Source organism: Empidonax traillii, unplaced genomic scaffold, assembly GCF_003031625.1.
Source record: "Empidonax traillii isolate 1590-97213 ecotype Southwest subspecies unplaced genomic scaffold, ASM303162v1 scaffold483:size1218004, whole genome shotgun sequence".
Lineage (NCBI taxonomy): Eukaryota > Metazoa > Chordata > Aves > Passeriformes > Tyrannidae > Empidonax > Empidonax traillii.
Window position 1 is genome coordinate 763512 of NW_020955676.1, and position 26350 is coordinate 789861.

General features: G+C 39.9%; 1 protein-coding gene across 1 annotated transcript; it reads left to right on the top strand.

Annotated features, from left to right (window-relative positions):
• The first annotated feature begins 3955 nt into the window (after nucleotides 1–3955).
• WDR1 (WD repeat domain 1) lies at nucleotides 3956–23473 on the top strand. Its single transcript, XM_027896151.1, has 15 exons — nucleotides 3956–4144; nucleotides 4396–4517; nucleotides 8378–8468; nucleotides 11322–11469; nucleotides 12877–13057; nucleotides 14895–14972; nucleotides 15729–15809; nucleotides 15928–16161; nucleotides 16992–17079; nucleotides 17975–18131; nucleotides 18758–18845; nucleotides 19730–19840; nucleotides 20308–20481; nucleotides 21630–21774; nucleotides 22078–23473. Exons 1-15 carry the CDS (start codon nucleotides 4129–4131, stop codon nucleotides 22185–22187), a joined length of 1824 nt encoding a protein of 607 aa, XP_027751952.1. The 5' UTR covers nucleotides 3956–4128; the 3' UTR covers nucleotides 22188–23473.
• The last annotated feature ends 2877 nt before the right edge of the window (nucleotides 23474–26350 follow it).

Consider the following 26350-nt stretch of genomic DNA (forward strand, 5'->3'; position numbering starts at 1 on the left):
GGGTCAGAAAATATTCATCACAATCTGTCTTTTATCACTGATTCGATGATTAGCATTCTGACACTGACCTCACATGAATCCAACTGGAATGAAAATTCAGTTCTCAGAGTCTTTATCTTGTTGGTATTTGCAATAAATATATTATTAATAATATATAATTCCTAAAGAACCCACATATTGAAGTCCCACGCATTCTAAAATGTTATGATAGCAACAGATATGATGTGTAACATTAATTCTAATTTCAAACTTCTTGTTTCATTCCTGCTTGACTATTTGGGAGCAGATTTCACTATTTAGACCTCAAAACATAGAGAAAAAACAGCTGCAGCCTGGGAAAAAAAAACGAAAACCAAAACCAAACCAACAAAAAACAACAACCAAAACACAGCACAAAGAAGTATTTTATTTAACATTCCTTTTAGAAAAGCTGATGGCTACTCAGCATCAGACAAAACTTGTATATAAATGCAATGCTATGCTAAGCGATGTGGAAATACCAGGACTGTGAAATACTTTCTAAGGAGTTGTTAACACGTGCCCGAGGCTATACTGCTGAGTTGCAAATGTAAGGGGCGTGTTTTCATCAGTATTCAAGTCATCTGTTAGTGAGCAAAGGAGAGCAGTAAATAAAGGTAAGAAACCGTGAACAGTTGCTACGAATTTTTAGAAATTCCATGTGCTGAGCAATGCAACAGCATAATCTTTGATTTTTCATTACTTTCTCAGCTAATGCTCTGAAGTGTAGCCATAAGTCCACATACATTCCTCACAGAAACTTCCATTCTTTCTGGCGCAGAGCCTTAAGCATAACATTAGTATTCAACTCTCAATACGTGAACACCACTTTTGATATCACATGCCTAATGGTATATATCTACAATACCTGGAGAACTGAGGCTGCAGGTTATGAGGCTTCTGGAACAGAAACTGATCCTTACATGTTTCACAAGCCACTATATTTACCTCTGATCCACTAAGTAAAGAATATGAAGCACTTAATAACATTTGAGCATTCTCTAAAGCAACCTAATATGATGTCCATGACATCACTATGCAATTAATGCTATGAAGATGAAGCATTCTTGAAAAAGATGCAGTTTCCAAATAACTGATACGTGTTTTAGTATGTGTCTGGCCCAGGGGCAGCAGGCTTTTCCATCTCCATTTGTACGTGGGTGCAAACTGCCATTGCAGAGTTGTGCAATGCAGGCGTTCAAGAGAAGAGCGCCAGGACAGCTGGGAGCAGTAATTCCTTCAAATATTCCTAATAAATCTGCAGCCAAATACGAGTCAGCTGTGATTCCCCAAGAGGTTTAGCGTTTGTGGCTTGAGCTTGCTGAAGATGTCTGTTCAAAAAACCCCAATACTTAAACGACAAGGATGATTGTGGAAACATGAAAAAATTTCTAAGACTTTTTCAAACCAGGTTATTAAAAACTAAGTCAAGTCTTTGCAGAGGGAAAAGTAACAATCGATGAAATCAATTCCCTGAAGAATGGAAAGCTCAGGAGTACCATGCTGCGTCTTATTGAGAAGATCCAGACTTGGGTATCTTGCTCCTTAAATACTTGAGGTGCCTTTCTGAAATCTGACTCCAGATTGTTCACAGAAATTTCTGCAGACATACTTGCTACTTCCAAGCTATGGCCATCATTTGGACATTTATGAGAACTTAGTGAATAAGATATCTATAATGCATTAGCTACATAATTTCAAGTAATTATCAAATTCATATTAAAATCTTAGGAATGAGCAGAGGTCAGTGCTTTAAGAAACTACAAGGTAATTTTTGGAAGTAGCTAAAATACCTTCTATGAACTAACATAGTTGCAAAAATGTAAACATGATTCTGGGGGTGTAAGATTTTCTTCATAAACATAAGAGATAATACAGCTTTGATTCACAAAAATTTCTTATGGCAAATGTAGAATCTTCCTTTCATCTTAGCATGAAATAATGGCCAGTCTCTTCGCGAACGAAGAACCGGGGAAGGTCTTTCCACCTTCCAGCCTGCACATTGGATTTTTTAGGTGAGACACAGTGTGCGCGGAACTGAGCCCACCCTTTAATCCTGAGGTTCATCTGCCGGGGCCAAGCACGCTTGGACGGTGGCAGCGAGGTCCTCAGGACGTAGATGGATTGCCTTACGGGCTTACGAGCTCCATCTGCCCGGGGAGGGGCCCCGACCGGGAATCGAACCCGGGTCTCTGCAGTGACAGTGCAGTGTCATTTCCCCTAGACCACCGGGGGCTCCCTTAGCATGAAATACTGACATAATAAATACATGCAGATTCACATATTTCTGGAAGATCCTATCAGGTGAAGGAAAAAAAAATCTGTTTTCATATGGATAATTTACTTTTTAATGGGCATAAGGCAATCGATTGAGGGAAATATAACTCTCTGAACGCTGAACAAGGGAAAAACCCAAATACATTTAGTGCAGCAGTGAAAAACACAGAAACTTCTTTCAGTAATCCCAGCACAGTTGTGAGCAACCTTTAGTGCTCCTTAAGCAGAGTGGCTGCACAGGCCAGCTCAAGACAGGTTCTCAGGAAACTTCAGTATCCTTTCACCCTGAAATATTTGCACCATTCGGCACGAAAGGCTTTACACCCTCATACTGCAATGCTGATTCTTTCTGAATTTGATAATCTGAAGCTTTATTTCTCTTCCTCCCTCCCCCCTCCCCTGACCTGCTCTCCCTGCCCCCAAAGGAGAATCCCACAGGGCTCCCCCATGCCCATTTTACAGGTCAATGGGCCAAGAACATACCAAAAGCATTCCTATTATTATATACTGTATTCACATGCTGTCATACCTATCTATCCTGATGCTTTTTCTCGTTTGATATGAAAAACTCACTTTATAAATGAAGTAAGTTAAAGGGACAAAAGCACAAACCAGCACACATTTCATGGGTTTCTGCCCATTAGATGTGAATGATTTGTCTTGCTGTATCATGGCAAACTGATGATACACTCATGATTTGTATTAACTGGAAGGAGAGAAAAATACAATTTATCCAAAGTTATATAGGAGCCATGAAGGACTCTATGTGGTTCAGCTTAATTAAATCGGACATCCAACTTGGGCTCGAGGGACAACTCGGGAGATAAACTTGCAGCTCATACAGCACCTCAGCACCATCTGGAGTTGAACGACACAAAACCATTGGATATTAAGAACTATGTCTAAGGGATGAAGATTAAGACTGATTTAAAGGAAATAGTGTGGATAGGAACTGCCATCCAAACACCTCTGTGAGATGAGGAACTCCAAGACTAGAGGACCTGCATCGCCTCTGCTGCAGGAAGTCACCACGGCAACTCAATCCCTGCTGACAAGGACGGCAGTTCACAAGCAGAAGCAAAGGTCTGTCCCCTGAAGGCGCAAACCCGGCATCCCCACAGCCACCGCGGAGACAGACCCTTCGGAGACGCGCGGTGAAGGGCGGAGCTGGGAAAGGGGCGGCCGTGCAGGCGGAGAGGCTGGACCCCGGCCGCTCCTCCACACCCACTCCCCTGGGCTGAGCGCGGATTTCCCCCCGGGAACAGGCCGGCCTTCCCCGCGGGATGAGCGCGGATTTCCCCCTGGGATCAGCCCTGCACTCCCCGCCCGCCGCTCCCGAGCATGGCACCGCCCTCACCGCGCACGCGCCGGCCCGCGCACGCGCCCGGGCGGACCCGCGGCGGGGCGCGGCCGCGCGCGCGCACGCGCATCCCGCGCGCTGCCAGGCCGGGCATTTCGCCGCCGTGTGGCGCCCGCCCGGCCCCGTTCCCGGCCCGCCCGGCCCGCCCGGCCCTCCGCGCCGCTCCCCGCGGGGCGGGGCCGCCTCCGAGGCCGCCCCAGCGCGGCCCCGCCGGGCCCGGCCGAGCCCACGGCATTTCCGGGGGAGCGGCGCGGCGCGAGCAGAGTTGACTATATATGGTCAAAGGCAGCGGAGAGCGGCGCGCGGCGCGGGCGCTTCCTGGTCGTGCCGGCGGCGCCGAGCGGGGCTGAGCGGCCGCACCCGCACAGGCCGGTCCGCTCCGGTCCTGCCCGCGCCCGTCGCCCCACCCCGACCCCGCGCCTGCCCCTGCCTGGCTCTCCCGCCGCCGCCGCCGCCGGGACAAGCGCGCCAAGATGCCGTACGAGATCAGTAAGATCGGGGGCGCCGGGGTCGGGAGGGGATGGGGATGTGGGGTGGGGAGCGCCCCGCGGCCCCGCAGGATTGCGCGGAGCCGGCGGCGCCTCGCTGACAGCAACAAGTGACGGCGGCTGCCGGCAGGGCAGGGCGTGTGCTGGTAACGGGGAGCGCCTTTCCCTTTTCACTTATTTATTTTATTTATTTTTTTTATCACTTATTTTCTATCCCACTTTCTCCTTTTTTTTTTTTTTTTTTCCTCGTAGAAAAAGTGTTCGCCAGCCTCCCGCAGGTTGAACGAGGCGTTTCCAAAATTATCGGAGGTGATCCTAAGGGCAACAATTTTCTCTATACCAATGGAAAATGTGTCGTCATCAGAAACATTGATGTAATGTATCCTGATTTATTCTGCTTCCTAGTATAAGGCTTTCCCTAAGTTTCATTTTGCCTCGCTGCCCCTCCTTTCGCAGCCTGGGCTTCATTCACTCTGGGTGGTTTCAATCGAGGTCACAGATCTGTGATCAGCAGCAGGGGAGTAAGCAGGGTGCGTGACTCAGGCATAAAACCATGGGCAGCGACTGTAAAAAGCTGTAGAAAATCTAAGTAAAATGTGCAGTTCTCTCCCTCTTTGCATAGGACTTAAAGATGAGAGACTAGTCTATTCTGGTCGGCCCTGTTTATCTTCTTAGGTATCACTATTATGAAGTTCGATGCTGTGTTTGCCTAATAAATGAACTCTTCCCTCTTTGCTGTTTTGGGCCTTTAGCCTGTAAGAGAAGCGTGTATATACTTGCAAACCCATATCTTTAAAGGCGTTAGTCCTTTAGCTTCTTTCTCGTTCACCCCAGCCCCGCACTCCAGCAGTCAAAACAGTTGTTAGTTGTTGGACTCCATGACAAGCTGAGTGTGAGTTCTCAGTCCTGGCCACAGGGAATTTTACTCATCGATTAAATATTGGAATACCCTAGTTAATGTTTTCAGTAGTGTGGAGGTTTGGTTTGGTTTGTTTTTTTTTTCTTCTCTGGTGGTAACTAGAGAAATGTCAAGCCAGTTATTTAAATGATTTCTTTTCAAAGATGGCAACCCTATGAGAAGTATGGAGGAAGCATTACATGTCGAGGCTATTGTCTTGCTACTGGTTTTCAAAAAATACGGTTCTCCAAAGTGATTGCTTGTTCTTTAGAAAATCAAATTCTTCCCTAGATTTACTTTACTCTCCAACTGCAGATTTGGCCTGCAGTGAGGAGAGCTGCAGGGGGAGGGGCAGGACATACCTCTCTGGAATTTTTAGGTCTCCACAACAATGGATTTGTTTATGGCTGCTTCTGTAAATCACCTTTGTAAACTGAGCTGTTACCCTGTTTTATCTCATCACCCCCCACTATATTCAGACACTTCTTCATTGTCATACCGTTATAGAGAAGTGCTGCTAATAACTTAATTCCTTGCAGAGTTCTTGTTTGCTATCAGTTTAAATTCATCCACTTAAAGCCAAAAATAAGCTCACGCTCTGGTTTCAGTGTCTCAGTATAATATTGTTGTAATAGTGTTTTGCTCTTGCTATCAAGAAAAGTTCGAGTTTCTGAAACCAGAAGCCTCAGTTAAACACTGTAATGGCACACAGTGTGATGAGAGAAGAGAGAAAAGCCACTCTGCTTACATTACAGTTTCTGCCCAAGTCATGCATGCTGACCTCCTCCCTTGCACTGTCATTAATGCTGTTCTGAATTTTTTTTAACCTCTTTGGAGATTAAATGGGAAGAAAGCAATTTGCTTTTCCTGAAACAGCTCACTGAAGATTTGTCCAATGCAAATGTGAGTCCCAGTGTGAGCCAGGGGTGTAGGGCACATGGCATTACCTTAGTATATGAGAGATAGGATTGTGGGAATTGAAATTTAGACTGTTAAGGCTCTCAAGGGAAGTTGAAAATGGAAGTCATGAATCCTTCTGTTTTACGGTGGAATTCATGCTGATATACAGACCTGCTTAACTGGCAAGGGGAGTCTGCTTACTGTTAATAATTGACATGTAACTACAGTATTATAGTAACGACACAAAAACTGATCAAACCCTGTACTATGGAGAATGTTGCAATTTTGTAACCTGAAATGCAAGAGTGTGTCCACTCTTAGCTAAGAACCGTGCCTTCTCTTAATACTGTACATTATAATAGTTTGCAACAACCAAATTAAATCCTGGAAAGTCAGTGTGTAATCTCTCCATGAGCAGTTCTCCAATGGGACGGTTTGCTCTAATTGAAAAAACAGGTCATCAAAATGCAGTGATCACCTTTCTCTCTTAAGTCTAAAGCTATCTAGCATTAGCTAATCAGTGGTGATGAATATAGGATTCAGGGTTAATGCTTGATCTTTGAACATGATTTAGAGACTTCCGTTAACAAGTAGTTCTGGAGCAGCAATGGAAAAGCACTGTGAGAAAGACTAGTGATATTTGTAAGGTTTCATACGTCATTAATATTTTATTGTCTTCATGGGTCTGAGACTGCTTTGAAGCTTGGAACTGAAACTGCTCACTTTCATATGTGGCTCTGGTTTCAGTGTTCAAAATAAGGCACATAAGCTCACTCTTGCTTGTTGAATCTAGCATTAGGTACTGCTTTTGTCCCAACTCACAGTATAATCTTCCCCTAAAATATATTTTTAGAAGTGTTCTTTGGGGGGTGGACTTGATATGAAAGACATACAAGTTAGAAAACTGACTTTACAAGGAGAAATAATGTTACCAAATAAAGAACATATGATTTGACAGCTCTAATTTATTACCCGGTCTCTGGAATCTATCCCATACCTTAAATTTGGAACTCTGTCTTTCATTTAAGTCTTTAAATCAGTCTCAGCATAGTTTCCTGGACTCTTGAAGATTCTTGCAGTAAAATAGCACCTATATATGTGTACTGTTAAAAACAAAGCATGGAGGGTTTTGAGCTCCCTGAACATGTAGGTAATGCAGCTGCAGAGTAGGGAAAACATTATCTTGTCTTTCTTAGATAAAATCCAGTTGGACACAAAATGGAGAGGGATGTACATGCTGTAAATGCAGATGGTTGTGACTTAAGTAGGGCTGTAATGCACTCAAGCCATGTATAAAAACAGGAAAGAAAAAGAGCTATTTCTTGCATGAGCAAGCTGTATTCTGTCTCCTGAGATGTAACAGTACTGCAGTGGCAGGAACTTGGTTTGTGAGCAGGAGACTGCTTTCTAACACGGAGCGGGTGTTTAAGTTTTTCCTGATTGGATGACTGAGTCATACCATAACATCAGGTGGTTTTCTAGTTCAGTTGAATAAATCTGTATTAATTATAGCAGTTAAAGCAGAATTTTGTTTTGACCATCTGAGTCAAGTTTCTGAAGAGCATACCTGTTGGAAAAAAAAAAATTTGTGACGAGTAGTGTGTTTGTTGTGGCACTGCATTTAGGAGGGATGCAGAATTGCTTTTTATTCAGTTAATTTGAAAGCAGTTTTTGCCTTAGTGTCATCTTTTTTTTTGATTTGTGTGGCATGTCTGTCATGTAACACTACTGATCTGCTGAGACACTGAGTCAATTTTATTGTCCAACGTGAAGCATCTGAAAATATGGTTAAGACAGAAGAGAGAAAATTATGATAGAGTGGCAGTGAATTCCTCCCAGAATTCCTGTACAGGGGAGAATGCCATTTCCTGTGCTGATCTGCTGGCTTTATAAGCAGATGGCAATCAGCAAGAAAGAGCAAGCCTAGTACACTTCATCAGTCACTAAATGAGTTTGAGTACATGGTGATGATTAACAGCCATGTATTATGGTTAACTATATGCTAAACTTTCGTGCTTGACTATGGTAGAATTTTGGATGTGTGCTGCAAAGCACAGTTCATGTTTAGTATTTTACTTAGGTAACTGCTTTATCCCTAGGCCACCCCCGAAAAAGAGCCTGACACTTGGCCTGTTATTTTTGGAGAGTGTTTGGCAGGTATTGGAGAGGAAAGGGTCCCAGCACTTCAGACTGTCAAGAGGAAATCCTTTAATTGTGTCAGTTGTTAGAAATTACTGGGTTGTTTCAGTGGTACTGGAGAGGAGTGTTCTGCAATGTGTACTGCGCTTCTCAGTTTTAGACAATTGCTCAATTTAAGCTGGAAGGGTGTGAGAGGAGTGTGAGGAGAAATTCTGAACTTTAGGTTTGAATTTCTGATTTTATTCCTTTAAAAAGGAGGAAATACAACTTTGTAACTTTTTTTCCCCTTTAAAATAGAATCCTGCAATTGCTGACATCTACACTGAGCATGCCCACCAGGTTGTAGTGGCCAAGTATGCTCCCAGTGGATTCTACATAGCATCTGGAGGTAAAGTATCAATGTGTGTGCTGCATGAGATGTGTGGACAGAGCTGTTAAGGTTACTGGCAAAACAGTAGTAACACTTAGCATGTGTGTATGGAATATGCAGAGTCAATGTAACATGTTTCAGTGGAATTTTATATACATGCCTGAAAGAGGAATGATTCCTGTAGTTTTTCCTCTAACCTCTTTCTCAGTGAGTTTTGTGACATTCTTGGTATTTTTAAAATTTATTATTTAAATAAAAAAAGAACCTGGAAATGAACTCCAAGTACTTAGTGTAATGAAAACTTGTGTAAATGAAGCAGAATGAAAAGTTATTTCTGAAATGCTATTGTTTCTGTTTATTAGAAACTTTGATACTTATGGGGCAGTGAGGAGATTCTAAAAGATTGAGTACTTTCTTTCTGACTAAACTTGACAAGACATGACTTTTGTTACCTTTGTAGCCTGAACTAAAAAAGATTTCTTTGGTAAGTTAGCAGGGAAAGAGGTTGATTCTCAGTTTCCATATAATGCCTGTGAATCAGTAGTCTGAGAATGGGCAAAATGAATTTCTGCAGTGTGAATTTCCTGTATTGTTAGCAGAAATGGCTACAACTTTTGGCTTCCAAAGAACTAAATAAACCCTTTTTGATAGAAATTTGCGTCATATAAATAATTTTTTTTTCAGGCTACTACTATAACTTGCACTTTAAAAAAATATCTACAGCTAATGTATGGATTTTTTAAAAAACTGCTTGTCTTTGTCAATTAAAAATGCTTCAGAAGCAAGTAATGTGCCCAAATACAGAAATATTTTTTAAGTAATATATCTGAAAATAAAACCTTGTGAATATGAGCTCCTTAGAAAGGGAGCCCAGATTCCTGCAAAGGTCCTAGTAGAATGGGAGTTTTTCTCAGCAATTTCAAGGAAAACAATTTTTTTAAATGTAAAATGTTCTGTCCTGTTTAGCTTCCCTCATATCAGAAAGCTGTATTAGAATAGGTATCTTTTGAGTACTGGAGAACCTTTAAGAACGCTGATAGCACAGCTTTTTTTGCCTTTTTTTTTCTTTTTCACATGTTCTTGTCTGAAAGGAACCACAGCCAGGATTTTCTTGGCTCAGTCTTGCGTATGGACCATGTGTCAAATTGAAAACCTTCTTTAAATCCAGTTTGCATTCTGTATTCTACAGACTTGGTGCTCTGGGTTTGTGCAGTACTTAATCCTCAGAATGAATAACTGTCTAATTTGTTCTTGTAGTCTTGTAGATTTCCAGTCCTCTGTAAAAGAATGGTAATATATACATAGCCTGATCTGTGATGGGGGGAATATTTGGTTGACTTTTTTTCCCCGAATTTTGCTCATACCCAAGTAAAGGAATTTAGGTTGCAGTGTTTCCCTTAAAAAGTGTCTTCCATGTGTCATTTATAAATAGTTTTGTGATACTGCTGAGCATGAGGTCTAAGATAGTACCAGGCTGTTTAAGCTGTTTCTAAGTATAACATGTAAGATTCATTTCTCTATCTATAAATCTGCATTAGCCATGCAGCCTACATTAATACTTCATGTACTTCATGAGACAGACCTTTGGCAATATGCTTTTGGCTTTTATGGTAATTCCTCTTACTGCAGTCATAGGAGATGTAGTAATGGGAGATACCGCAGAGTTAAAGCTTTACGTGTCCTATCTATTAATAGATGGAGAAAACAATTAGATTTTAAAGTCCACCTTAGAATTCTGCTTCGATAACAAATTCTCTGTGTAAAAAAGGAGGATTCTGCATCTGTCCTTTTAGCAGAAGTGAAGAAAATGAGTCTGTGATCAGGTCTTAAAGATGCAGGGTTGCTGTATGTTTAAATTGAACTGTTAAGATGCACCAGTAAATGTTGAAGAGAAGTCAAACGTTCTGCTGAGGTGAAAGACGCATATTTTAGCACATGGTTTATTCTAAAACAGTGGCTTTTATGATGGGTACAATACACACAGACTTTGCTGTGTGGGTTTCATTAGAGATGTGTAAATTTGTCTGTGTATAGAACAATTCCTCTGGTTACAATGCTGCACCACAGTAATTGCCCTGAATAGAATTAAGCTCTAGGGTTGTGCAATACTGAGGGGAAGTAGTGACACAGAAGCTTTCATTATCTTAAGTCTTACATTGTTACTGCTTGTGCTGTGTTTTTTTGACATTTACTGTTTCCGGGTAATCTGTTGTGTAGTATTCCAGATTGTGCAGGTATCCACACTCAACATAAGTGTGTATGTACCTGCTTCTGTATAGAAAGAGTATGCTGATAAATGTGCATGAATTGAGTTGTGTGGACAGAAATCTTTGTACATCTGCATATACCTGGTATTTACATGCAGAACAGGTTTCCTTTGAAGGTACAAAAATGCTGAGGTACAAATTGTAGTGCATCAGCCACTATTCACCAAATTGCTCTCATATTGTAGGCATAGGGTGGCTTACTTCCTAGTGAAGGGTTGGGGAGCTGTCTTGTAGCTGCTGGGCAGGGGGGCTAGTTCGGGTTGTTCTTTGTGTAACACAGATACTTAACACATACCGATATCATTAGAGTTCTTACCCTGCTAATGTGCAGATTTTTCACCTGTTTGCAGATGTTGTCTCCCTGTGTTGTATTTGGTGCTGCATGTCTTGAACTGTAGTATCTGGTTATAAACATAATTTGGTGAAATGGATATAGTCTTCAGCGTTCCTAAATAAAGTGGTTTGTAGTAGCTTTAATAGGGTAAGATAGTAGGTCCCTAGTACAAGTGTTCAGTGTAGCTGAAAATCTGTATCCTGGCAGATAGCTGAGTCATGTGACTGAGTCATGCTGGAACAATAGTTATATTCTATTTTATTATGGCAGATGTCTCGGGAAAGCTGAGAATCTGGGATACTACACAGAAGGAACACCTACTGAAGTATGAGTATCAGCCGTTTGCAGGAAGAATAAAGGACCTTGCCTGGACTGAAGACAGCAAGAGAATTGCTGTGGTTGGAGAAGGAAGGGAAAAGTGAGTAATTCTTTTGTGTTGACATGTATGTCTATATATAGATACATATATTTACTGCAAAGCTCTGCATCCTAACAAAGCAAGTTCTTGGCAGAAAGTTTTTAATTCTTCAAGGGAGGAAAATCATCGTTTCTTCCCGGTTTAGACTTGAAGTTGTACTGTTCTACAACAAAATTCTCTATGCAGTTTTTGTCAGCTGTAAATTAGTTGGAAAATTCTGTTCTCTTACAGTTGCTCAGTTTAAGAATTATATGTATATTGTTTATTTCTGAGAGGTGGATATTATTTTCAAGGATAGCTGTTTGGTGGATTTTTTTTGGTCTAATTCTTTTAGAGTAGGAAGGGGAGAAACACAACATAATTCTCATTTTTTCATTTATTCTAGTGATGATCTTATGCAACTGATTGAATAAGAATTAAAAAAAAAAAGGTGCATCTCAATTACTCCCTTGGCAACATGTCTGTATTTTTAGTATGGTAAATTAAATCACAAGCAGTTGTCCTTTACCTGACTAAATGAGTTGCCCATTCAGGTTTGTGTCCTTTCTTTAATGTTCAAAGACTGTCAGAACTTTAAGGCAGAGACCAGACCAGGTAGTCTTATGCCTAAAGGGCTGAAAAGCATTGTGTGGTCCTGTTCCCTGACCCTCTGCGCCGTATTTTAATAATTATCTTATACTGTGTCCTGATGTTTGAGAGGGATTCTTTGTCCATCATTGCTCACTACAGCTCTATCCGCCCCTGGGTAGATACAATGTAAGTTTGCTCTTACTTCAAAAATTCAGCCAGCTTCCTGTTAGGTGGATGCATTTTCAGTATAGAATATTGCTGAAGTGATTCTATAGAAGGCCTTTTCAATAGCAATGCTTTGTTAAACGCCATTGTTGTGATTGTACTGATTGATTTCTTTTTTTTTTTCCCCTTAAGGTCATTTAAAGTAAGATCTGACAAAAAATGCTGTTAAAACTCTTTCCTTAAATTTTTAAGTAATAATATTTGTAGAAGTGATGGTACCCAATCTAGGCTACATAGGAATATAACAATGAAATCGGATCAGTTATCCAGCTTTCTGCATTCTGTGTAGTGACTGGGCAGATTTACTGCTTTTTTTTGTAAATCAACAGTGTTATTGAAGAATGTGTATCAGATCTCTGGATTTTAGAAACTTTATACACCAAACTAGCTTGTTTTTCCCCTTCAGCAGACGTCTCCTATTGAAGATTAGATTGTCTCACCAGCAAGATCTCAAATAGCCTTCAGGGAACTATGATGCGCTTGCATGAGATTAACGAGATGACCTAATTTCTTGTCTTTGAGCACACTCAAATCTGCTGTTTGCAGATGTTCAAGGAGTTAATCTACATTTAACTTTTATGGATTGTAGTTATTGTGTGCTTTCCCAACCAGATTTGGAGCAGTGTTCCTGTGGGATAGTGGCTCTTCAGTTGGTGAGATTACTGGGCACAATAAAGTGATCAATAGTGTGGACATTAAGCAAACAAGACCATATCGTCTGGCAACTGGCAGCGATGACAACTGTGCCGCTTTCTTTGAGGGACCGCCATTCAAGTTCAAGTTTACACTAAGCGTAAGTTTAGGTTTACGTGTGGCTCTGTTAAACTGTGTGGCAAGTTGACTTACAGCTTTCCAGCAAGCTTGCAGTTCTTGTCACAACTAGCTGTTAAAACAAAAGTTCTTAGTTCCCCATTTTGAGGTGTAGCTGGTGTCAAGTGGCTTTCTTAAACCAAACGCTCATCTCAAGCCAAGAAAACTGAAATAAATGATTGGTTAAAAAGAAAACCTGAAGCACTTTTTCCATTTTTTTGGGGGGGGCTCCTAAGTTATGGAAGGGGATGAACTAGAATGGTTTATTGGCCCTACGGATGCTTTCTGAGGTCTGATTCCCAGTGCAGATGTGTAGAATTTCTTAACACTTTCCAAGGTGCTTGATTCAATAAATATGCTGATTTTAATGGAATTTTCCAATCTGCTTAAGAGTGCTCAAATCTGAAATCCCGGGGCTGCTTAGGAAAGTGTAGATGTTTGAAAGCATAACTTGATTTCCACAACGTAGAACAGGTGTGTAGCTTGTGTGGTCGGTTTTTTGTGTTTCCACATTCCTTTTAACTCTGTTTCTTATTCTGCTAGTTACAATCCCTTACATAAATGAAACAAAGCCTGGAACTACCACAGTTAAGGCATCCATTGTTGGTTGAGGCCAAAGAAAATAAAAAGCCATAAGCTTCTGCAGCTGTTTCAGATGTCAGGAGATGTCTCATGCCTTAAAAAAACTATTGCAAAGATACTGGATGTTATTGCAGTAGTAAATTCAAAATGTTTAGTTTGTATTTTATTTTTAAAAACACAGTAGTAAGCCTTTTCTTACATATGAGCTTTGAGTAATCTTCATACCCTGACTTTAGTAAGAATTCCATTCCAGTTCTAGAAAAGGAATTGTTTTGAGCTCTGCGATCCAGTGAAATGATGTAGTTGCCTAATATATTTCTGAACTTAAGCCGATACTTGCATTTTGCTAAGCTTGTTCTTTTGGAACTCTGAAGTCTGAATTGCTTGCCAGTGTTCCTTAGACTGGTATATGATGCAGTCTTGCTTTTAAACTGATATTTCAGTTGATGTATGGGATTCTGGTACAAGCTGTTACATGGTTTAGATTGGAGCTTGTAGTATCATTAGGGGGTAAAAAAAAATTAAAGTTAAGGAAAGTAGGTTAGAACCTGCCTTTCATAATACTAAAAATACTCTCTCAAATCTCTGTTCATGGGAGCTTTGGCCTCATTGTGGTGCTTCCCTATTTAACACTTGTTTTCTAGTTTGCATGGTTTGAATATTCTCCTACTTGTAAATAGTCTATTTGGGGAGTGTACATCAATCTTGCCTCATTACTTCACAAAACTATCACTAAAGCAGTCTCCCGGAAATGGAACTCCAGTAAAATAGCAATTTCTTATTTGTGCTTGTACTTTTTTACAGTAAGAAGGATAAAGTAGTTTACTGTGTATGAAGCTTACTGTGCCATGAAGCAAGAGTTGAAATCTAGAGAACATGGCAGAATAATTCATTGACCAGAGGAGCAGAATCTTGTGTTTGCTGGAGGCTGCAGATGAGAGTTTTTTCTTAACTCTTCTCAGAAACTGGGTCCTCATTCTCTTGCTATGTGCTAAGTTGTTTGAACTACATCAGTTTTGATGTCGCAGTTTCTTCTGTGGACTGTTCGGGATCTCCGTGATCCTCTTCAGATGGAGGCTAGACTTGCTTCTACAGCAGGGGTCTTCTGTACAGCTAATTTATGGTTTACATATAGGAGAACTTCATTTTTACTGGATTATCTTGTATATGCGTCTTGAATATCTATGTAAAAGCGTCTGTTCTTATTTTGTTTGCTAATTTTTACTTTTTTCCTACAGGACCATACACGGTTTGTGAACTGTGTGAGGTTTTCTCCTGACGGGAACAGATTTGCTACAGCTAGTGCAGATGGCCAGGTAAAAAACAAGGATTCTTTGTAGTGATTTTAGCTTTACAAGATTTTTCTGTGCATTTTGGGAATAGGATTACTATTATAAAATCCACGTTGCTTCTTTTTTCATGACAAGAGATGACTGGTTTAAACTTTTAACTATCCTCCTATCAATCTGTAATAACGAATGTCAACCAGATTATCCTTACTCAACTTTTTTCCCTATTCCATCTGCCTAGCATGTTCTCTTACAGTTTATTTTGGCAGGAACATGTTAGATTCTTGGAATATATGTCTTTGTTATGATCCTGGGAGGTCTAGCTGGAATAGTCAACTACCTCACAGATAGCAGCCTAGCTCCATGTGTATTCCCTACTGATAAGGCCGGATTTGACAATGACACTGTTGCCATAGGTAGCTCTTCCTTCTAAGAAGGCAGATTCCCATGACAGCAGTGCTAAGTAGCTGCCATCGCAGCAGGAGTCAAAAATGTAACATCTTCCAGAATTTCAAATGTCAGGATCCAAAGTATGGAGGACTTAGTTTGCTTATTTACAATTTTCAACTCAGTCATTTAGTCTTAATTATTAAATGCTGGATAGCTTGTGCCTCTCCTTAAAAAAGTGTCTGGTGTATCAAACACTGTCCAGTGTTTGATAAACCTACAGGCTTGCCACATAACAAGTGATCTGTGCAGTGCGAGTAACAGTGTATTAGTTCTTGGGGTTTTTTTCTATTACTGCTTTTTCCTTTAAGTTGTATGTCTGTGTGCTCTCTTCAGATTTTTGTCTATGATGGGAAGACTGGAGAAAAAGTGTGTGCACTTGGTGGAGGCAAAGCACATGATGGAGGTATTTATGCCGTAAGTATCACTTCATTTGTGCAAATGATCCATAGTGTTTCATTACCCAGTTCATGGACTGTGAAGTCTTGCAATAATAAATGCATTTACTCTCTTGTGGTGACATTTGTTTTTACAGATTAGTTGGAGCCCTGACAGTAGTCAGTTGCTTTCTGCTTCTGGAGATAAAACTGCTAAAATCTGGGATGTTGGTGCTAACTCTGTTGTAAATACTTTTAACATGGGATCAAACGTGTTGGATCAGCAGCTGGGTTGCTTGTGGCAGAAAGACCATTTACTGACTATCTCCCTGTCTGGCTATATCAATTATTTGGACAAGAACAATCCAAATAAGCCTTTACGTGTCATAAAGGTAGGTTAAAGTTCTGTTGTTGCACCAGATTTTCCAATAAACGACTCAGTGGTTGAAGTTGTTTTGATGGAATAGTAGCTATTGTAAAATAGTTTTGTTAAATTAGCATTGCCACGTAAGCTATGTGTGACTGATTCTTAAAAGTCATGTGAATCAAGAAGTTAAAATGTTACATGTTACGTGTGAGAGTGTGCTTTGTGCAAATACACAGACTGAATTTTTTTTTGTTGTTTTAATTAATGTTATCATCTTTCGTTGCAGCTTTTAAGCATTCTTGAGATGAAAATGAAATGCAGAATAGATAGAAAACTACCAGTGATGTCTCATTCTGCCAGAACTAGTGTATTGTGAACAAGGTGACTAGGGTTACTGCTCAACTGAACTTTAATTTTAGGATATAGAGTTTGCTGACACAACACTCTCATGGGAGCTTACATTTTTACATGAACTAGAAACAGATGTCCCAGATTTTTTGCCATTGCTGCTATAATTCTGGCAGTCGATGTGGGTACATGACCATATTTAGTCCTCTTCCCTGAATCTTAAAGTGCCTGAAAAGCAGTGATGAAAAGGCAGTGAAAGTATTTTAGCCCATCAGGCTAATAAGGATATTCATAGTGCTTATGGCTTTTCTTCAAGGACATAGAAATAGCAATGCTGTAAGAGTTAAATGACTGTACTTTTAAATAGCGATCTGTATTTTGGGTGATTTCTAATGTTTGTCAAATAGCATGTTATTTTCTTAATAACCTATAATTCTTCTCAAATAGGTGTGTGCATGTGTTAAGGTAAAGATTGCTCATCAATAATTATTTGTGTCCCATCCACAGGGTCATAGTAAATCAATTCAGTGTCTTACGGTGCACAAAAATGGTGGAAAGTCCTATATTTACTCTGGAAGTAATGATGGTCATATTAATATCCTTTGAATAATAGCGATATTTGTTCTAGCCTTATAGTCTGTGAGAGCTCATTAGGAGGGGGGATAAAAAAAGCGTTGCCAAATAAATTTAGCATTTATTGGACACAAGTGAATATTTTATGTCCGCAGAAATTTATTTTGCTTTCCCCTAACACCTGTCTTACTGCTTGCCTTCATGCTTTTCTGCTAAGTATAAGCCAGCTCTTACTTTTTAATTGTCAATTCTTTGTGGTAGGTAGCTTGTTAGTATGAGGGAGCAGATAAATTAGCCTCTTATAACGTCAGGAAACAGCAATACATATTTGCATGGATGACAGAATGTGTAGAAAGTAACATTTTCAGCATTCTAAAGCTTTAAAACCATGGGCCTTCATCCTGCCTGTTGTGATAAGGTAAAATGGTGTCACATTGGGCATGAATTGTTAGAAATGTAGGACTTGTTTCTCTACAGACCTGTAGTACAGTGTTAGTAGTTCAAACTGATGTTAACATATGACATGAGGAACAGCCAGTGTTGCAGGACTTCTAACTGTAATTCCTTAAAAGGTGTTTTCTATTCTCATACTTAAAATCTAATTGTTCCACTATTTGCTACTGCTTGTGGTAGGTCACTTAGCTCACTACAGAGCATAATTTTATAAATATTTTGAGGGTACGAGGTTGTTTAAACCCTAGTGCAGGTTGCCCATAGAGCTTGTAGTCTTCATCCCTAGAGATAATCAGAACTTTGCAGAATGTGCAGCCTGTTGTAGCTGACACTGGTCTGAGCAACAGGTTGGACTAAATCTCAAGAGCTCCCTTCTAACCTTAGCTATTCTGTCAATTGTTTAACTTATCATGATATAGTATCTGACTGCACATCTTCAAATGTTCCTTAATTCTGTTATGCACATTATTGGGATTCTGAAACTGGAGAGAATGATGGCTTTTCTGGGAAAGGCCACACAAACCAGGTTTCTAGGATGGCAGTGGACGAAATGGATCAGCTGGTCACCTGCAGTATGGATGACACTGTGCGCTATACCAACCTCAGCAAGAGGGACTACAGGTTAGTTAAAGCGTTACCTTTTGCTGTAGTATAATTATTTTACAGCACCAGTTGTTGATTTATATGGTAAAAAAATAATGCTGCAGTTTATTTAGCTTTTATGTTACCATGGAAACTGTAGAAATTATTGCTGTACCAACCTTGTTTTTTTCTGTGGCAACAGGAGTTGCATCCCAGGCTTTTCAGTTGCCTTATCCCTTCCACAGGTTAGATAGCGACCTGCTTTGTATCAGATAACTTAGTTAGGGGATTGTAGGAAGGGTGTCCACTTTGTGTTTCATCAGTACCCAAGGATATTGATAATAAATATTGTTAGAAGGGGTGGGACACAGCTGTTTCTTCATGGAAACCACAACTGAAGCAAAAAAACTTTGAAGAATCCTCTTAAGATTACCTACTTATTAAAAAAATTAAATTCTGGTGTAATAACATTGACTTTCACTTCAAAGGTGTACTGCCTGATCAAGATAGTCAGGCTTTAAACTAAACAATAGGAAACCTTGCGGATTATTGATTAAAAATAATGCATGCCCTTGATTATTAGTGGGTGATTATTTAGGCAATTTAAAGTAAATTTTTTCTGCTTTGTGCTTCCCGCTTCTCTGTTTTGCCATGCCCTCCTTCAGTGGCCAGGATGCTGTGAAAATGGATGTTCAACCAAAATGTTTAGCTGTTGGTCCTGGTGGTTATACTGTAGTTCTGTGCATTGGACAAGTAAGTATTAACTTGTAGATTATCAACACAATTGCTGTGTTAGTAATGCTGTGTATGGTAACATGATGGTTTCTGACAATGTTTAGTGTGGGATCTGCAGAATTTCCTAAAAAGAGCTACATGGGACATAATTGAGCAGCATACTTTTATACCTTGTCTCTTTGTGTCCTGCATCAATTTCACGCTTACATATAGATTTAAATTTCACACCGGCCCTCGTGTGGATGCATCTGTATTTGTTATCAATATAGCTTTGTGCTCTAAGGCTACACCAGTCAGAATTGTGCTCTTGCCAGGTTTGTTCAGTGATACAACTTTAAGGAAAGGATGTCATTCTCCTGCGTTTTATTTTTTTGCAACTAATCCAGCTAATCAGTTAACTAATGCTGTTGTAGCTTGCTTGCCACTAGTATTCAGATCATGCAAAACCAGAGAGATTGCACCAGGGCTTTTCTTGTATCAAAGCATGATTAACTTCTAATGATTTGTGCCTTTTGTATGGATGCTGTTTTCATGCTTGGAGTGTTTGATAGTGTTGTCTAAACCTCTTTTCCTTGAGAGTTATACTTCCAATTGCCCGTAGTCTAGAACTGGATAGGAAATAGCATTTAAAATTTAACATTTCAGTATTATTATTGCTCCTGATTTGATCCTGCCTCCCTTACTGTACAGTGAACCAGGAAGGGAGCAAGCATTGCTAAAAAATGCTGTTTTGCCCATGTTTATTTCACCAAATGAGGTTCAAACCAAATGAGGCAAAGCTGAAGGCAGTGGAGAATGCCCTGCACTATCTAATTTAGAACCTGAGTACTCCAGTACAGCAGTCATAGTTTTGTATTAGGTACTTTGAAGAAGGGTCTTAGTTTCTGGTTTTCTATTTGCAGATTGTCTTGATGAAAGATAAGAAAAAATGTTTTGCAATTGATGACCTTGGCTATGAGCCAGAAGCTGTAGCCATTCACCCCTCAGGAGGTACAGCAGCAGTGGGAGGAGCGGTAAGGTTGCACTTCATAAAACTGTACTACTTTGAACACTGGAACTAGTAACAGAACCGTTTAATAATAGAAGGTGTGTTGTGTTAAAAACTAGTAGGTGGCTATATGTAACAAGAGCAGTATTGTAATGAGTAAGCTGTATTTTATTACTGGGCTTTCATTCTCCAGATTCTGCCACAATTGTGACCTAATGTCTGTTTCACTTTTTTTTTTTAATCTTGTGTTTTCTGTTTTTAAATTGTCAAATTGTTTCTACCCACTGTATGCTTGAAGTTGGCAAATTCTAGAAAACAGGTCTATTTCCACACTTGGTAGATTGTAGCCAGCATAAATGACATTATTTAAACTATTTCTTAATAGAAGCACTACCAAATAGAATTGGTGCAAAAAGTTCCATAAACTCAGTAAGCCTTCCTCTTTCTAAATGGTTTTTCTACCTTTCTTCCTTCTTCACTATTACTTTGCAGGATGGGAATGTCCGTTTGTATTCAATCCAAGGAACCTCTTTGAAAAGTGATGATAAGACTTTGGAAGCTAAAGGTCCTGTTACTGACCTGGCATATTCTCACGATGGTGCCTTTCTTGCAGTCTGTGATGCAAACAAAGTTGTCACTGTCTTTAGTGTTGCTGATGGCTATGCGGTAAGAACTGATGTATCCAGAGTTTTCTTTGTTTAAAAACAAATTGACTTTACAGCTCATGTCTAAGTATGTTGTGAAATACACTGTAGCTGGTGAGGCTTAATTGTAGATCACTGATACAAATTTCATGTTTCTATGACTCTCTGTTTACCTGTTGTTTTGGGCTAGTATTGTTTTTCACAGCAGCCTGTGTGAATCCTTCAGCTCATAAGAAGAGTTGAGGAAATGTGCAGCATAGGTTGGCTACTGGAAAAACACTGAAACCCATCTAATAACAAACACATGGTTAAATAGGGAAGGGGCTGGGTTTCCACAGACTATTCCCTCACTGTAGTTAAATACAAAAGATTAGAGTATGCAGGTTCCTTATGTGGGTCAGCTGAATCACTAGTGTGTTAGTCTGGGGTTTTTTAAAGGAAATAAAGTCAACAAAATAGGTGCCATGCATGTTAGAGAATATGTGTGCATTTCTGTAAAGTGGACAAGAATGCAAGCTCAGTTGGATAAAAATCATGCAATACAATAAAATTTAATGAATAAATAAAGCAGACTTAGCAACAAAATTCTGCTGGCTGTGCTACACAGTTCCATGGTAAGGGATAAGCAATGAAAGAGATAAATTAGGGCAGGGAATCTTGCTTTATTTGTCAATCATCTGTCTTAACCAAAAGTCCAAAAATTGGCAATTTCCAATTTTCAGCTGAACAGTCAATGTGTATCAATCAGCCTGTAAAGTCATTAAGCTTTGACTAAAACCACACTGAGGTAAAAGTGCAGGATGGTGTTCCACGAAAACAATTCATTTTGTAAGTAAAAATTGAAAGAATTTTTCTTCAGAAGCATCTGTGAGATTATTTGCTCTAAGGAAAGCGTGACTGCATATGCACTTAACAGATCCAGCTTTCATAGAAAAAAAAGTCTTAGCGTTGTTTTTACAAAAGGTTTGAATTTTATTGGCCTAATAAGTGTTTAAATAAATAACATAAAATTAAGCCAACACTTGGTTTGTGTAGTGCATCCATCTACACCTGAGATGTACTGTTTGGAGTCTTGCAGTAGCTTGTTCTGATGCTGCACGTTGAAAGCCAATGATTTCCTGAAGTAGCTTAAACTAATGCAATAACCCTCATCTCTCTGACTCTCAAAAGGAACATAATGTCTTCTATGGACACCATGCAAAAGTTGTTTGTATTGCTTGGTCACCGGACAATGAACACTTTGCTTCTGGAGGCATGGACATGATGGTGTATGTTTGGACTGTGAGTGATCCGGAGACCAGAGTCAAAATACCAGGTATGTTTCCTTCAAAATACTACTTTTGAAAGGTGCTGGTAGTTTTTGAAATCCAACACAGTTCCTGTTTTCTAGAGCTAACGGTAAGCAGGCTCTGAATGTTCCCCCAATAATTTAGCCTTTATGTTAATCTCTGCCTAGCTGCAATGGCCAGAATTCTTCCGTGATGTTAGTTTTTTGTAGTCACTTTTAAATCTAGTACTGGTATTTTATGCAGCTGAAAATAACAGTTGGAATGTGTGCCAGTTATCTTGTCAGTCAGGCGTTCCTAATTATTTTCTGTGATTTTTCACTGCCATACAGATGCTCACAGACTACATCACGTAAGCGGCTTGGCATGGTTGGATGAACATACTCTGGTAACAACATCCCATGATGCTTCTGTTAAGGAGTGGTCTATCTCCTACAATTGAAATAAGCCCCCTCTTTGGAAGGACCTAATCAGGGACTAGAACTACTGCAGTGGAACATAGCATTTCTCTTAAAGAATCTGTATTGGCCTCTGGGTCTGCTATCATATCCTCATATCTTTACAGGGTGTTCATATCTGTAATTAAATGTACTTTGAAAGCTTTAGCAAGTAACAGTTTGCACATGAAAAGCACTTAAATTATGTCTGGAGCTTAACCTTTGTGCTGAACATTCCAGAGGCAACAGCCAAGCAAGTTGGTGTGCAAGGTTCAGGCGCGAAAGATTCAAACTCAATCAGTTGTTCTTTTCTAACCAAGAAACATAAGACTGTACAGCATGAGAGTAATACTTCTCATTTTTTCTAATTACAGAACATTTCTGTACTAACGGTCATAGTAAGAGTATTTAGTTGTGGTCTGAAACCAATCAAGCTGTGTGCAGCTACTGTATATTGCTTTGCTTCTCTATACTGCACCAAACTGTTGCCTCAGATTTTCTCCTCCAGATAAGAAGATGGGGTACATGCATAATAAACTTTTTATGTATTTCATGTCAAATCTTTGTGGTTTATTTTAAGGTGGAAGTGTGGGATTTTAATGTACTTACTGTTGTGGGTATAATGTTTACAAATAATCGTTGTGGCAACTTGTTCCTCCAGAAACACAATTGTTACTTTCATGAATTAAGACTGTCTCGTCATTTCAATGTCAGAAAAGAAATCATTCTGTTACAAAGATTAAAGATTTTCTGTTTGAAGGAGGAGAAGCATGTTATTGTTTAAAACAAATGCAGTACTTCTACCACCTTTTGGGAAATACAGGAATTAAACAAAGTGAAGCGTTGTTATGAGTTGAAGTGATTTTTGAGAAGATCGTGTTTGCTCAGTAAGTTTTATGCCTTTGCATGTGCAGAACAGTTGCATGGAAGTGTTACCTCATGCAAACAAATCCTGATGTTGTGTTTAGTTCCTTTCTCACACTCCACAACACATTTAAGTGATTTGAAGCTAGCAGTCCAACAAGGGTGGAGGAGGATACTCTGATGCAAAGTAGTAGGAAGATTTGTTACCATCTCTGATGGCCAAAAAAAACGTTGTTGCTGTCTAGAACTTCATAAGACTTAAAAAAATTTTTCTCTGCTAAGTCTCTACCACCACCACCTTTTCAGTTGTCTTTGATTTTTATTAAGCTTTCCTTTCTGTATGAACTTGGGTGTTGTTTTTTTTACCAATCATATTTCTAATGACACTAATTATACAGCAAATAAAATGCTTTTGCTGCTTCTCATATTGTGGACTATTGCTCAATTGCTGAAAAAATGACTTTCAAAAATGTTTGTAAAACTTCTTTTAAAAAAGGAAAAATGTTGATTTCTTTTTAGGAGTGGTGATCAGATCTGCCTTCTGGCCTGCAAACCAACTTCCATGTTGGAACAGTTGACATAGATTTTTTTTTTAGCAGTTTTACATATACACTTACTAACAATGCAAGGACAAAGGAGGTTTTGGAAAAGGGTGTGTTTGAAATTAGGCATAAGATCCACATGAAAAAGATTTCTCACTGTCTTGCACCTTAAATTTGTTGTGCTATTACATAGGGACTGGCACAGCAAGCAATTCCTCCATTGTTCCCTGAGTCTCATCTGGAAGAGTTGCTATTGAACCTGCTCAGTGAGTTCGTGTTGCAGTTGAATCCCTGTCATTTAAGTAGTAAAAAAGGAGGGGGGGGGGAGTTTAGCAGTTCTCAGAGCTTGTGCACCATGTCTGAAAGGTGGTGTGTAGGATGCACTATTTTTTGTTTCCTGGTAGACCTTGTGATACTGTTCCTGCAGAATGTCTGTTAGCTAGAAACCCTGCATTAAGGCTTGTGTTTAGATGCCTGTGAGGGTGACTGCTTGTGCTTCAGCTTCCATTAGATTTGTTTATTGGCACATGACCTGAGCTTCTAATTCCTTAAAAACTAATATGGTCTTTGTAGCTGGCCAGCAAGTCCCGACTGCAAAACTGAAAAGGTACTGTGCTCTTGGACCAAATGTCATAGCACAGGCTTGTTGCTGATCCAGCATACACACATCACAAAGTCAGTCAAAGGAGCCAAGCTGTACTGCTCTGAAACAGACCTCTGCATTACTTGGGTTTGCCCTAGACTGAAAATGTCTTGCTTTAGACTCAAGTTCCTTGGCCTGCTCTGGCACAGAGAAACAACCAAAAAAGGCTGGATAGTATGTCATGAGGTTCTGACTTTCATGATCACAGATTCTGTTCCTCAGCAGTATTGTATAGACTATAGTGACTTCAAAAGGAAAGAGGTGAGATCCTTGATGTGAATATGAAATCAGGCTCTGAGAATGCAAATTTAGAAAGGAAAAAACCCACAACATTAAAATCCCCCAAAGCACCTTAGATGTTGCTATACTGAGTTGAGAGTATTTTAATACTAGTTTATGCTGTGTTCAAGCACGGCTTCTCAAGCCCCATTACTCTTAAAGGTTTCTGTTTTAGGCATGAATATGCTTTTGAGCTCTAGCTGGCAGTCAGTGGAAAGCTGGTTTCACTTCACTATGACTGGCAGTTTGCCCGCTTTAGAGTGAAAATGCAGCTTAATTAGGCCAGGGATAGACTGGGAGAGCTAATGTGACCAGTAATTCCTCACAAGGCTGTATTACAGGCATTCCTCTCCCCTCCCCCTTTAACTGAGATTTAATCCTGGTTGCCTGTTCCATTTCTGCCACGCTTGCACAGCACATGGGCCTTCCAAGCTGGTCTGTCCAGTCAGCCAGAAACTAACAGCAGCTGCTCTGTGGAATATCACCAAATCCTAAATGAGATTCTTTAATTGGCAGTGGGCAGAGGGGAAGGTAAAGGACATCACAAATCTGTTTAGAGGTGGACGTTTGTTATGTTGAATGCATGTTAGAATTCTGATGAGACCCACAATAGATGTTCTGGCACCTCTATTCCTCTGCCAAATACTTTTGCTCTTAACTGTTGGTTTCTCAGAGTGACTGTAGCTGCCTGAAAATTTTACTTACATGAACATTTTTGTGAAGCAAAACACCACAGCTGTGGCATCCTGCAAGTTGGAATTGATTTTTTCAAAGCAGAAAAATTACATTTCTAAGCAGAGAACCCAAGAATTCCACTTACTGCATGTGTTTGTATGTTGCTGCAGCTACAGTTTCATGGTTGTGGCATAAGGAAGGATTTGCTGATAAAAACTTTTCCCTACAACAAATTTAGCCGTGTCTGTGATGAAATTATACTGAGGAGAAAAAGGTGCCTTCCGAATGCCCAGGAACTAAATTATGCGGTTAAGTGGCTGGGCTAAGAACAAGTCACAAGTTCTCGTATATACAGCAAGTGCTTGTTCTAGGAGTGCAGAGGTCCACAGGGAGGCTTGGGAATGAAGCTAATCAGTGAAAGAATCATAGAATATCTCAAATTGGAGGGAACTAATGAATATCATTAGACTGAGATCAATAAATGCATGCCTTTTGCATACCAAAGGCAGTTCCTTTGGAATGAAATCAGTTACACTAATTCTTAAATATGTTGGTGGAAGGACACTGAAGATCTTGTCTCACATATGAGATAAGGGCTATGAGCCCTTTCAGGGCTGTGAGCAATACTGGACCAGGTCAGCTGTGTTTTGTTTTCCAAGTTGGAAGAAACTTCAAAAGATGAAGATTATGCAGCCTCTTTGAGTAATCTATTTCTCTCAAGTTTTTCCTTATATCCAACCTGAGACTCCAAGCTGTACTGTGTGACCACTTGTTCACATTATTTATTACTGGCAAGAGAAGCTTGAACAGTAATCTCTTGGTATTGTCTCTCTGGAATATTTTCTCTTATTACCTGCTGGCTACCAGTTGGATGTTCAGTTGTTGACTTTCTCCAGTCCACATACCTCAGCTTCCAAGAGAAACTGCTGTGGGAGGAGGTGTCTGAAATCTGGCCATGCTGCATCACCTCCCTCACTGCATTGCTATCAGCAGTAAGATACACAGTTATCAAGTGGTCTTCTGATTCGCCTGTGGCAAGTCCATGTCAGTTATTCCTTTGTCCTGCAAATATTTAGAATTAAATTCCAGTGGAAGTGAACCTTCATCCCTCTGGGGATTGTAGTGGAAGCAAACTAGCCCCTGTTCTCTGGGTACTCCTTTTATT